The 14,578-nt window shown below is 38.3% G+C and overlaps 1 protein-coding gene across 2 annotated transcripts in view; it reads left to right on the top strand.

The window, feature by feature from the left end:
• GADL1 (glutamate decarboxylase like 1) overlaps nucleotides 1-14,578 on the top strand; it is a 121,999-nt gene that overhangs the window by 66,100 nt on the left and 41,321 nt on the right. For both annotated transcript variants that reach the window (XM_032183193.1, XM_032183192.1), the window contains exons 9-12: nucleotides 523-639; nucleotides 6,251-6,315; nucleotides 6,563-6,644; nucleotides 13,259-13,458. In XM_032183193.1, the coding sequence (XP_032039084.1) occupies nucleotides 523-639; nucleotides 6,251-6,315; nucleotides 6,563-6,644; nucleotides 13,259-13,458 (464 nt within the window). The remainder of the gene's footprint in view (nucleotides 1-522; nucleotides 640-6,250; nucleotides 6,316-6,562; nucleotides 6,645-13,258; nucleotides 13,459-14,578) is intronic.

The raw sequence follows: 14,578 nt of genomic DNA, 5'->3' as shown, positions 1-14,578 counted from the left end.
AGGCAAGTCATGTTCCCTAAATGAAGGTTCCTTTTCCCTCAGCAAAGAGCCATAGGCATTGTAGAGGGAATGCAGGTGAAGTCCCTAGAGGGGTGAGTCATGTCCCTGAGGGGTAGCCTGCTGGCTGAACTAATAGCTTGATTTGTGTTTGGCAGAACGGCAGCAAAATATAGTAGTAAAATGGGGAAGACTGAGAAATGAAAATCAGTGTACAAAGAGATGTTGAATATCTAGAGTGCTTTCATCTTGACAAAACTAGCATCTGTCAAAACAGTCTGAAACTGGTGAAGTCTGCCCTGTGATGGTGTTAGCTGGAAATACTTTTTTTTTTTTTTTTTTAAATAGTCAGCACTTTTTAAATGCAGTAACTTCTACATGAGGCTCTCAGTGCTGGGAAACTAAAATGTAGACTGTCACATTTCTGTCCTACTTTCCAAGACCTTGTTATACTTCAGCTCTCCAAATATACTGGAGGAAATGAGCAGTGCGAATGACAATTTTTTGTTTTGAATCCTATTGCAGGGGTCAGCACCATTTCTTGTCTGTGCTACTGCAGGCACAACAGTGCTGGGAGCATTTGATCCTCTGGATGAAATTGCTGATATCTGTGAAAAGCATGGCCTCTGGCTTCATGTAGACGTGAGTTTGTATACTGTGTAGTTTTCTTTAATTTTATTTTTTTTTAATAATTGATATTTTTCTTTGACTGTTAATGTTTTTCTGTGTAGTAGTAAGCTGGGCTTTAATATATATATATACATTTTGCATAGAGAGCAGAAAAACTTCCTGATTTGTCTGTGTTCCATCAGCTGAAAACCAGCAAATAATTTGCTTGTGACAAGCAGTCAAAACTTCCTTGTCATTGTTAGGTTATATTTCAAAATGATTTTAAAATCAATTTCCTGTTCCTTCTTGCTACTGCAAAAATGATTCAAGGATGATTATATACAACTAGAATTTCAGATTGTTTCCACAGTCTATTGGAGAATGGACATGTTAGAATTGCGGTGCATGGTTCATACAGGTTAAAATGAAGGTATGCTTCTGGCTCAAATGACAATAAATTATTCGGTTTCATATTCACAGGTTAGTTTTCTGTAGGTCCCCTGAAGTTTTCCTAAATGGTTCAAATTTTTTTTATTGAGTCATTTCTTTATAATTTTAGCTTTGGCTTTAAAAATCCATTCATGAGCCTTTTTGGAATAATCACTGAGTCCTTTTATTACCTGGAGGAGTTAGCTATAAATGTATTTTTCTAAAAGTAGGTCTCTTCATATTTTCTAAAACTGGATTCTCTTTATAGTGATAATGCCACAAACCCAGAATGGCTGTGCAAAAATCCATGGAACAATGAGAGAATCTGAAGCAACATTAATAGAGACTTTTAGACCTGCTTTAAATTTTTAAGTATTTGCTTAATGTTGAGTATTTAAAGAAAAATAACATAGACACGGATGTGCATTTCAAATAAAAAATGGCTCAGACATTAATAAATAAAGTTTCTGTGTGTGTGATTCAAAATTTCATTTTCTTGGAGGCAAAACGACAAAATTCAGCCCTAGTATTTAAAGTGCCTGCAGAACTTCCTTGTGGTTGTATGCTGGTGAGGATGACCCAGCAGATGTTCAGCAGGAGGATGATGTGTAGTCTCCTAACCCATTCCCTGCAGCTGAATAACTTCAGTTAGGTGGGATGAACCTGGGCAGTACTCTGAACTATATTTCATAAGCAGTTGCTAGTGTTTTGTAAATAATTACATTTCTTCTTCCAACTTTACCTCCTGTTAAGCTAGGGTAAAAATGTCAGTGAATATCTTAAAGTTAATTTACTGTTTTCACAGTGACTGTAGCTGTCAGATGTTAATTGATTGCTGGTAGAATAACAAATGTACAATCATAAATTGGGTAGCTTTTGGTCTAGAAGACTAATCTTTCTATTAAGATGGGATTCATGTTATGAACCTCTCAATGAATTCTCAGCCTTGATTGGTTCTTAGGAGTTCTATCAGTGCATTTTCCATTTTTTCTTTCACCCTCTGTTGAACTGTCAAAAGTTGAGTGCATGGATATTTTATTTTCGTTTAAAGTTTCTGACTATTTATATGGGAGCAGGGCATAGGGAAGAGACTGGAACCTTTGCGTGTAAGTGATATCAGACATATGTATATATAAAAATGTGATATGGTAAAATGAGCAGACTGTAATTCATAATGTGACCTTTTTATCTCACAGCACCATTAAAAATAGGTTTACTGGAATAATAATAGGAAAAGTACAGTGAGATCAGAAATAGTGTATAAGAAACATAGTGTGTATAAGAAACATAGTGAAGAGTTTGAGATTTTTTTTAATTTGCCTTTAAGCAAGCCTACCTCCTTCTAGCCTTATAGGCAAGAACATAGTGTTGGAAACCTTTCCAGGATCTGCATTCCTCTGAAAGGTCTGGTTTCCAGCTGAATGATTCTTACAGCGTGTACTACTTTTTGGGCCTGCTGTAACTTAGGAGGAAAAAAAATATACAGTACTATTAAAACAATCATTTTAAAACAGGGAAAGCTGTAATTTAGGGCCAGCATTGGTGGGAATCAGCATTATCTACTGCAAATGATCTTGAGAACAGTTTATACAGTTATTACATGAAAGTCTGTGATGTTACTTGCAGTTTTACACTGATGTATCTTATTTCAGAATATTTTCTGATACCAAATATTGATATGGTTGCCTTAGGGAGGCTTTTCATTAAGTGTGAAATGATAAAGCTCATGATTTGTAGGAGGGGTGAATGTGAGAACATCAACATAAAATTAGTGGGTTTCGGGAAGTTAAATTTAATTGGAGTCAGAAATTGCAGATAAGTTCTCACATGGAGACAAAACTGAAGAGAAAAAGGGACTTAAGGAAAAAGTTTCAGGACAATACCAATATGATGAAATTATCTCAGCAGTCAAGCCACTCAACAGCCAGTGCAGTAACCATATTTTGTGCACATTATAGTATTCATACATTGGTTATGGCAATCAAACCTTCTTTCGCTAGTCTTGTGCAAGAAGAAGCAGTTCATTTACTGTGTCTTGCCAATAACTCATAGGAAATTCTCATCAGAAAGCCTGCCAAGCTGCAACAGTGGCAGTGAGTGAAAACCTGGCTGGAAAATCATACTCGGAGAGCAGTTATTAGTGGTTCACTGCTGAAAGGTGGAGAATATTTTGAGTAGAAATCAGGAGAGGTCTATCCTAGGTTAGAAGTTACCCAGTATTTTCATTAATAACTTGGATGAAAAAAAATTCCACTGACTAAATTTGAAGATAACATGAAGATGACACAGAACTGCAAGAATTAGTGGGAGGACAGGATTAGAAGATGGAGATCTTGACAGTTTAAAGAAAAAAAGTGGAAAAAACAGGCTGTAGTTCAATGTAGATAGTGCTCTAGGTTTAAGCTCCAATAATCAGCTGCACAAACATCTGGGGAATGTTGGCTAGATAGCAGATCCCCAGAAAAAGATACAAGGTTTGCAGTGCATCACAGATCATCAGTCTTAAGCCTGTGCAGTTGGGATAAACATCTTGACAGCTTCTTTGACTAAAGATACATAAAATAATTCTTTCTGCTTGGTGCTTCATCTGCCTTATCCAGACTGTGTCCAAATAAAAAGCTGAATATCAAGGAGGTTAAGGACCTACAGGATAAAGATTAGAAAGGAGTAGAGCGGTGAAGATAAATGGAATCATATCCAGAAGTTATGACCAATGAAGAAAGATTAAAAGCAGTGATGTTATTTAAACTAGAAAAGATAAAGAGACTATATGCAATACTCTACAGATACTTTAAAAGCTGCTACAAGAAGAAAAGAATGTGTTTTCCATGGCCACTGCAGATATAAGGGGTAACACCGTCTAGGACTGACATTTCAATCTGTAGGGTTGTTATTGTTAAACATAAATTAGGTGGCTAAGTTTTGCAGCCTCCATCATTAGAGCTCTTTAAAAACAGACAAAGCCAGTGATTCTCGGTATCCTTGGGTGCCTTCTCGTTCACATTTGGTTTTTGCCAGCCCTGGATCTCTAAGCACTTAGTCTATGAACTGAGTAAAGAAGCACAGAGCACAAATTCATCTTGTGGTACTGTGGCTCCAGGAGAGACTGGGAGGTGGTAGAGATGCCTGGACCTATCATACCTCTCTTCAAGATACATAGCAGTAGTTTTTAAAATGAAGGTAGATGGAAGTACCAATTGGGTTGTGTAGGCAGCAGTTTCACCTTATCTTTCACTCTGATATTAATCCCAAAATGGGTATGTTCGTTGGTTAATAATCTCTACAAATGTTTGACAGGAATGCCATAGGTATGGCTGATCCTGCCTTTGGGGGTGGCACACAGGTGAGATGAACACTTGAGTGCCTTCCTAGTCCTATTTTTTTCAGAATGGTGTGAAAATGTCAATTATTCCAAATACCAACAGCTTTGGATGCAAATTTTTAAAAGATTTATTGTCTGCCAGTGCATTGCTTATGAATTGTAAAAATTGGGGAATAATTTAATGACTACTTTGACTGTATTACAGAAAGAGAAGAGCAAAATCTAGCTATAAAGAGTTGATCGTCCTTCAGTAACATGGCTAGTTTGGGCTAGCTCGGGAACCCAGTTTGACATCATGGTTCTGTCACTGGTTTACTGTGAAATTTGAGGCAAATAATTTCCTTTCTTAGGTTCCAAAAGTAGATTGAGCAGCAGCCTTTTTCTCAGCACGAATGTTGTGAGCATGACAACATAAAATATGATGTGGTGTTTGTGTTTTGCATTAATGAGAATGATAAGTGTTAGGACAAGTTTTTAACCGTTCATTTCCCTCATGAGCTTTTACTATTCCTGTCTCCCAGAAACAGCAGATTTTTTCCCTAATATATGACCTATAAAGCAAAAACTGATGCTTAATTCATAGATCAGCTCTCACAGCTGTTTTGTTTGTTTTCAAGCAAAAACCAAAAGCAACTCCCCCCCAAGCACCCCCGCCCCAAAAACCAAACCAAACCAAAAACAAAAAAACAACCAACAAACAGAGCACCTAAAGGCGAGCAAGTATGACCGCATTATATTTAGATCAGGAATCTTCACAGCAGTGTTTTCTTCCTCAGTAATCCAAAATATATGAATCTTTTTTTTATGATATGCTGAGTCCGGGTGTTTTTTGGACTGATGCCTCTTCTGCATCTCTGAGGAGCCTTGCTCATTTCACAGGGAACTTTCTTTTGTGGATTCTGTCTGTATGAATGCTGAAATCCCTTTTTTCATATTTAATAATATTTTCTCAAATGCAATATATGACATGCATTCTGTTTTTTGTTGTGTGCTCTCACCGCACCACCCTGACCCCATGGATAAATGTTGCTTGAGAAATGAAGATTTACTGCAGCTAGTGGGTGATGTCTGGTCCTTGCTGAATTCATAGACAAGTCACCTTCCCTAACTTAAGGCGGCCAGAAGTCAAACTTGTGTAATTTATGCTTATTGTCTGAGCTCCTTTTGTAGTGCATGGAGAGAGACATCTGCGAAGGTGTCACTCAAAGACAGGTATCTAAAATAGATAAGAGGACACTTGATAAAGAATGTCAGTGGAGAGCTACTCACTACAGAGAATGCCTCACTGATGCTTAGGCCACACAGCTAGTTCTTAGATGACCTGAGATCGATGTGGTGAATGCTACACCATTTTAACATCAGTGAGATTGCTGGTCACAGAAATGCTGCTATTACCTACTCACTGACTTCACTTTTTGTATCAAAACTCCACTGAGTATTTGAGCCCGGGCTTTGCAATTGGCAGAGATTATCATTCTCTCTTCCTTTGTGAGAAACTCTCACAAAGGAAAAAGCTAGGAGGAGGAATGTGTACAAAATGGGTCTTTTGACTGTCATTGCTTAGGTTTAGGCTGGAGGAACAGAACCACCTCCTATGTCCTGGTTATGCAGAAGCCCTTCAATTCATGCTGTTGCTTACACAGAAGTGAAAACATAGCTTGTGGTTCACATAATGGCACAAACCCTTGGTTCCTCTATTTTAGGCGTAGTCTCAGGCAACCACCTTTGTTTGTAGCTGCTGCTAAAAGCAAAATTTAGTCCACTAACCATGTAATAAACTAAATTTCAAATAAGATAAAAACATTGTCAGTAATCCTTGATTGAAGCATTATCAGAGAGCACCAAGAACTTTATACAAATAACATTGTCTTGGCTTTGTAATTTTTCCAATAGGCTTCTTGGGGTGGCTCAGCTTTGATATCAAGGAAGCATTGCAGACTTCTTCGTGGCATCCACAGGTAAGTCAGTTTTAGTTTATGGGCACACTTACAGGGATTGAGATAGACAAGCCTCCATGAGAGCTGTATTTTTCAGAATGCGTATTGTCATTAACTGGAGGGATTGCTAAACCTATGGGTATGCGGAAAAATTGGAAAAACTGATTTATCTGCTTGGGTTGCATTTGGGCATTTTTGCCTCTCGTACCAGTGATTATAGGTGCAATTCCTATGCCTTCTCCCCTATCTCCTTTTATGAATTTTGCAGGGCTGATTCTGTTGCTTGGAATCCCCATAAAATGCTGTTGGCTGGAATCCAGTGCTGTGCTCTTCTGGTGAAAGACAACTCTGTAAGTCCTTCCGTTTTTGTTTTTGTTTTTGTTTTCCTAATTTTTTAATGCAGTAGACTGTCATTGCTGCAATGAGGAAGTGGAGATAAGAAAACAGCTGAGTCAGTTTTACTACACTGTGGTGCAAAAGCTGTATGACACTGTTTTGAATTTCACCAAGAAATTAGTAAAGGGTGACTAAGAGAAGGGCCAAGCTGATCCAAGTCACTATACTCATCAATGTTCAAATGCAGCTGGTGCCCTTTCTAGTTTGCTTCTGTGCATTTATATTCAGAATTGAGTATTTTGTCACCTGTGTCTCTAGCAGTTTAAACACTAAGCTCATCAAAGTCACCAGAACAGCTATCATCCACTAGGACTGCAACAGCACTGCATCTCTGTTTAAAGAATGCCATGTAGACAGAGCTACTCTCTGTATCACCTTGCATGGGTGTACCAGGGTGAGAAAGGAGTTGAAGTGCATGCAGCCAAAGATGCAGAGCCTTCTTTCCTTGCTGTGCTCATTTTTTTCTTCATTACTAGGATGACTGGGACTTTCCAAAAAACATGCATAGTGAAAAAAATCTAGCAAATAAACAACAAAGCTCTGATGTCAAGTGGCACAAAAGACACTTTAGTCTGCAATGTGATTGAAGTCCCTGTTTATATCTTTATGGAATTCTTCTACCTTAATAAAGAAACTAGTAAGAGCCTAATTATTTGAAGCACCATTGCAGACTCAGCACTGCAAAAGCTTATGTCCATTCTCTAGCATCGGGATAAGTTTTATCTACGTTCATCAATGACTGAACATTGTGAGGATATGGAGTCCCTGAGGTTTGCATCACTGTTTTGTGGCCATGGCTTGTAAATCACTTTTATAAGTCTCTGTCAAAGCAGCTGATGGATTCCATTCAGCTGCTAGTGGTTAGCTGTCCATGTAGCTGCTTACTAACTCCTGGTAGTAAGAACTAATGAGGACTGAAGAGCATAGATGCTAATCAGTGCTCCCTTGGAGCAGATCACTCCAAATCATGGGTGAGATGTGGCAGGGTAGCAAGGAGAAGTATGCTTCCTCGTTTCCTTAGACTAGAGTCTGTGGGATTAAAGAGGATTACAGATTCCAGAACTACCTGTCCATCATTTTACCTTTATTTCAGGATGAAAAACAAGCAGAATGAAGTTATTGACTAAGGTTAATGTAGTCTCTAAATTGCAGGCTTGGGAAGAATTCAGTGCTGTATTTGTAACTAATTAGGCCCAGTATGTAGATGTAGCCTCAGGTAATGATTAGGCTACTTTTGCTGCATACTGGAAACTTCTCCGAAAGAGAGAGGAAAGAAACAGAGAGGAATGAAATATTCTAGCTGCCTTGGCATTTAGAGTCACTTTACAAACATTGTTCCAACTGCCGGGCTCTCCTTCCATGAAGAGTGATGGCTGGTAGAGCAATCCTATTCCACTTCCAGATCACAGCTATGCAACGTTGTGCCAGAAATACTTGTAGATAACAATTTTAGGTAGTTGGTCAGCAATACTTCTGTGTTTTCACCTCTCATACAATCAGATCCAGTTGTACAGTGAGATATGTTCTAGAAAATAGAACACTTTGCTGCATGGGGAGGAGAAGGTGTTTTAGTCAGGGTTTAACTCCTAGAAAACTGGCACTTATGCATTTTATGTTTGTGCCAGTGCAGACCTTACGCAAAAAGAAACATGTCCAAACTTGGGTACTTTCTTCAGCTTTTTGAAAAAAGTAGAATATAAATCTTTAAGGAAAAAAAAAATTAAATGAATATTTATGACACTTTACTGGAAGAACCTTGCTTTACTTTCATCCCCAGATCCTCCTCCTCCTCCTCTGCACAGCTTTCCAGCCACTCTGCCCCAAGCCTGTAGCGCTGCATGGAGTTGTTGTGGTCAAAGTGCAGGACCCGGCACTTAGCCTTGTTGAACCTCATCCCATTGGCCTCTGCCCATCAATCCAACCTACCCAGGTCCTTCTGCAGGGTGAAGCCATTTGGTTTGGCAATGCCAATAGTCTTAAGGCTAGATTGCAGCTAGATTTTTAGAATGAAATACTGTGTTTATCTCCTATTTTGAAAATCTATATAGGAAAATATTTAAACTGCAGAGAAATGCTGATAAGAGGCAATCTTCTCACCTCGATGAAAGTAAGTAGGAGTGGTTTCCGAAGAAGTTAGAGATAGAAGAGAGAAATATGTGTTTGACTTGATTAGAAGGGAGAAGTGTTTTCACCAAAGGAAAAGAGAGATTGGTTAATCCTCTGAAAAAGCTCAGATCAATGACAATGGCTTTTCAGTGCTTAAATCACTCAAGAAATGCACAGCTATCCCTTCTTCACTGCCATGCACTGAATAACTTTCATCACTTTTGTGATGAGAGACTTACTCAGAACATACCTGTATTGCTCTGATGTGAATTGCAGTGACAGTTTAAACACACAGCTACGGGGACTGATATTCTCAAAACTTTAGTAAGTGAACTTTGTTCTTGAATGTTCTTAAAATGCTATGAATCAGTTTTAGGTTGTGCATTTTCTTTTAAAACCAGACCTATTCCAATTTGTTTCTTCTGTAGTCTGTGTAAACATGATTACTGTCACCATACACACGGGGAACTAATATTTATCACAAATGCCAAAGTTCTGTGATTCTTCAGATCTTTAAGTGCAGCACTAGGTTAGGTAATTAGTAATCAGTTCTAGGAAACCAAGAGAATTCTAACGAATAAAGTTAAAAATAAAATCTAAAAGAATGTACCTAATGAAGTCCTAGTTTAGCACAGAGCATTACTGATTGATCATGGTAAACATACCTGCAGTGTAATCTCTTCCTCATCGTTAGCAGTGTCACAAAGATATCTACTTCACTAATTTCTTTCCAGAGCAGCTGCAGGAAACAAACTTGTTTTCTATTTGGGTTTAGTACTACTGAGAGCTCCTTCTCACCTCTTGAAATGAATTACAGGGATGGCCTTTTGTAATACACTGCTTTTGAGAATTTTCAAATATGCCATTCAAAAGATCATCCTTTTTGCTTCAGATGAAGCAAATCAAGAAGACGTTTGTCTTGGGAGGAAAAAGCTGTTCATGTTTTGTTAACAAAATTCAAGTTCACTTAGTAATGGAAATGGAGGGAGATCAGAAGAGTTGCTGTAGATAAGTCTGTTCAATGAGGAAAAAGGTGTTTTGAATTATGTACCATAAGAAACTGGAGCTTGTCTATATTTGTTTTAGTATCAATAATTATTCATTTATTTGCCACTAATTATAACACATAACAACTATCTGTAGACTTAATCGAAATGAAAAGTTGCTTGAAACTTCATAGTGGACCAGGGCCTTTATGAAAATAGTATTTCCATTTTCTGAAACTCTAACAGCCTCAATATAAGGCAGAGAACTACCGTTAGCTTCTGATCAAAGGACAGAAACAGATAAAAGATACTGAAGGAAGAATCACAAATTTGCAAGCGAGACAGTTCTAATGAAATGGTTGCAATTTTCCCAAGTTGCTGGAGCAGTTCAGTTACTGTGCGGACAGTCATCAGGATCATCTTGGGACTGATAATATTGAGTTAGAAAGCATATTTTTCTTTCATTTTTTTCTACTTTTCCTTCATTTCAATGGGAAAACTGAGATGACATCTTATGTCCTCAGCTTGTTTGAGTCTATTCCTTTCAAGACACTAGAGATCAAGGAGTAATTGCTTTTTTGAGCAGAAAACTTATCTTGGATTTTTTTCTTTTTCTTTTCCTCAGCCCAACAGCCTATCCTGCAACTTTTCCGTTCTCTTCCCCCTTTGTTCTCCACCTTGCTTTTTGCACTGGTCTGGAATATTCCCTTTCTCTTGCACAACACGTGATTTTCATTTCTTCTCCTGTCTGCTCTAGTGATGTGCGAGGGGACATTACTGTCCTTGCCTCTGGAGATTGACAGTAGGCAACATCTTCAACGGGTTTTCTTGAGCATGTTGTGTTATCAGTAAAATGAACAGATGGAAAAAGATCATCAAGCCAGCATGTCTTGTCAGCTTTGGATGCACCAGGAGAGTAGGAGAGTACCTGTGTTTTTGTTTGTTTGTTTTTTAGATGAAAGATCTTCTCAGGAATTTGAATTCACTGAGATATTTGTTCTTGCTTGGCTTTTCACTCTAGAACATTTGTCTGACTCCTTCTATAATAATACCAAGTTAAAATTTCTTGTGACAAACTGAAGTTATTTCTCAGATGATGGACATTGGGGGGGCTAATATCCTGTGGTGTCCACCGTGCAGCTGTATCATGTTCTGATAATGCAGAAGATAACCCCACATTAACTGGCCCTGCTATACACTCGCTGCAGAAACATGATGCAGAACTTTAAAGTCAGTGATAAACAAAGCAATTAACTTCAATTTGGGGGTGTTGCTGACTTTTTTGTTTGCTTTCTTTTCTCTCTCTCTCTTTTTATTTTTTAATTTTAAAATTTATTTTTTATTTAAAGATTTAGGTACAGAGATCTAAATGAGCATGGCACAATGTCTTGACAAATAGATTCCCTTTCCTGTTGGGCAACAGAGAACACAGAGCTGTATAAAAGCGGTGAAGGATGGATGTGTCAGTGCTTGACTTTTCTTCAGTTTCCAGTGTCACCTTTTTGCCTTTTGTTTTTCCTCTGAAAAAGCTGGAAAGTGTTGTGAGAATCTGAGGTGCTGCAAAAATACTAGGCCCAGCACTGTCTTTCCAGCTAATGCTACAGTGAGCTGCAGCAGCACATTATAATTCTTAGCAGCCACTATCCCTTTCTTCCCAAGCTGTCACACAAACTGTCCTCTCACAAGGCTGAATGTGCTGGTCCTGGGGCTAGAGAGTTCATACTGAATTTGCTGTCCTTTTTGCAAACCGGGGTATTACAACAGGATTGTCAAATCCCTGCAGAAGTAGTGGAGAAGCTTTCTTCAAGGTTGTTTTTCTCCTTTTGTGCTTTACAAATAGGTGTTCATGGCATCTTTTCTTTCCCTTTTTTTTTTTCTTCCTTTTTTTTTTTTCTTTTCTTTTTAAAAATATTGACAGAGGGAATTGAAAAGGCTAGGAGAGAGGGAAACTTTATCCTGTGTATGCCAGTGGACTATTTCTCATTTTCATGTGTTCTTTGAATTCCTTGTCTTGAAGTCTTTTTCTCTATTTTACTGTCAGTGCTAAAGTTACCAGTAGTGTACTGTAACATTGATTAAAAACTGTACCTCTGTTGCAGGAATATCATACTTTGACTAAGAGAAATGTCAGACCCTGTCTGCCGTTTCGAAGTCAAAGTTGCTGCAGATGCAGAAAAATGGTTGTGATATGTGAAAAGCCTGTTCAGTTGGTTCAAAACTGGAGAGTGATGTTCAACTGAGAAATGAATTGTTATTTGCTAGAGTAGTTTAGCATCTTTTACCATGTTGTGTGCTTCTGTTCCTTGGTCTTTGCTGTATGGAAGACTTCTGGTTCAACTGTCACTTAAATACACATTTGCAGATCTGAATCGGGTGCTGTAGCCATGTTTTGAAACTCATCTGAATTTCTATTCTAGTATCACCTTACAGTTTTTTTTTTCTCACCCTCTTTTAATTTCCCTGACAAATCCACAAACCTGTCCTGTCTCCTGGACCCACTGCAGGACCACCCTCATCTCTGCTCTCGTAACTTCCTTTCTGCTAGCCCTTGTCTCTACTTCTTATCCTTCAGCCAATGGGCCAGTCCTGTGTCTCTGTTCCTCACCTGCACCTTTAAACCTTTAACAGCCTCTCTGCTTTCTATTTCCCAGCTTTGTTCTTTGCTGGAGCATGCCACTGTACTCATTGATTTTTGCCTGTTTTCTGCTGGCCATTTCTGCCCAGACAATCTCCTAGAAGTTGGAGGCTGGAGATTGCTGAATGAAAATAATTTCATTAACAAATCATAGTTAGGTTGCACTAAAGTAATTTTCTGAGACTTATTTTCAAATGTTAAAGTTGTCAGAACTGTGAATGGAGATGAGACATGGGGTTATGCTAATCTGTCGGTGGTGTTTCCACTAAAACAGTCAGATTAACATATGCTAAATCTTCAGAAGCTCTCTACTGGTAACAGGAAAACACTGGGTTTGGGGCTGAAATATTCTTTACCCATAACTAACTGTGCCATATGTGAAGTCTTTTGTCAGAGGAAAGAAGAAACAGATTGAGCCATTTCTGAACTTCCTGGAAGCTTTTCAGGCTGTTCTTCCAACCTACAGGCTGTAGCAGTGGACACAGGTTTCCCCTTCTCCTTACCCACACATTCATCTGTTTGGGCAGCTGTTTCTGTGGTACATGCTCCCATAGTTTATTGAGATTTGGGGCAGAATTGCTCTTCAACCTACAGCTCTTCAGTGACACTAGGAAGTAAATAATCAGAAAAAAAATATTAAAAATTGGTGTGGTCAATGCTGACTTTACTGGGTTCTTCCAGGGTTCTTAAACAATGCTGTAAGCTGTGAATGGTGACATGCACATCCAGTTCTCTTTTACTAAATGATTGGTACAGACAGGAAAAAATGCTTTGGCTTGTGAAGATAAAAAGATTTAACAATGCCTATCAGCAATCTAAGCCTCTGTTGTGTTTCTGATAGGGCCTCCTGAAGAAGTGTTACTCTGCCAAGGCTGCGTACCTGTTCCAGCAGGACAAGTTCTACGATGTCAGCTATGACACTGGTGACAAGTCCATTCAGTGCAGCAGGCGTCCGGATGCATTCAAATTCTGGCTGATGTGGAAGGCGCTGGGAACCACAGGCCTCGAGGAGAGAGTGAACAGGGCACTGGCTTTGGCTAGGTACCTCCTCACAATTTTGAAGATGTCTAGTCTGTGTCATTGACTGTCTGAAATGTTGACAGTGCTAACACTTCTTATCTTGGAACAGACCAAACTGTTACTTTTTCCCCCCTTTTCTTTCTGTATAATACAAGAAAAAAAACTATTAGCAATAGCAGTAATAACTAGTGTGATTAAATTTGCTGCAATATTTAATAGTAATTACTACTTGTAGCAATAAGCATAGATGTCGGTTAAAAAAAGAGTCTGAATTCAACTATTGATATACTTTGCTTAACATCCATGTTATCTGAACCATATGTAGGACAGCATCTACCAGCATCCCCTCCCTCTTCTAACTCTTAAATGTATGTTCTGGTAATAATGTAAAACAGGCACCATGTGCCAGGTTCTAAGCTGTGTCTAGCAAGAAGTGAATTTTCCATTCTTGTGTCCACTTCATTCCTCATGACTGAGAAAACACAGAAAAGTATTGTTGTGGGGAAACATGAGGATGCTCTGTTAATGTTAGGGTGTAGTAGAGCTATACGAAGATAACGGCAGGTTGCTGAGGTTGCTCAGAGCTAATGTATGTTTATTTTTTCTTCATGGGTTTGCTGAAATTCTTAATGCTTATAGTATATTCCATTAGGGACTGAAGCATGTCTTTTTCTGGAGTTTTTTCTCCATTTTCAATTTTTACTATCTTTTTGGTCTTGTAGCACATGGTTTCACAAGTGAATTCCATAAAATTCTTGCTAGAAGGTGTTTCTAAAGTGATGATGATGTCTCAGTTTCTGGAAATAAACTTCCATACACAAGTTGTTTTGTCTTCTAATAGAAAATATGGTCTTGAAATAAGATAATGTCCCATTAGAAACAATTCAATTGAAGTATGTTCAAAATGTATTCAAGATAAAACTGCATCAACATCTTCATTCACTCCTGGGCTAGCTACACACTACTATAATGCAAATCATTAATATTTAAAAAGTCACCTCTATCATATTGGCATTATATTTTTGATATGAACTACCAAGTTTAAAAGAACTGAGTGTTTACAGAAAACTAAAGGAATGTTCTCACTTTAAGAAAGTCACTTTAAAGAAGAAGTTGAAACATCTATGACGTAAAACCAGAG

This window comes from Aythya fuligula, chromosome 2 (assembly GCF_009819795.1).
Source record: "Aythya fuligula isolate bAytFul2 chromosome 2, bAytFul2.pri, whole genome shotgun sequence".
Classification (NCBI taxonomy): Eukaryota; Metazoa; Chordata; class Aves; order Anseriformes; family Anatidae; genus Aythya; species Aythya fuligula.
Note: the sequence above shows the minus strand (reverse complement) of the source record. Positions and strands in the feature narration are given on the sequence as shown.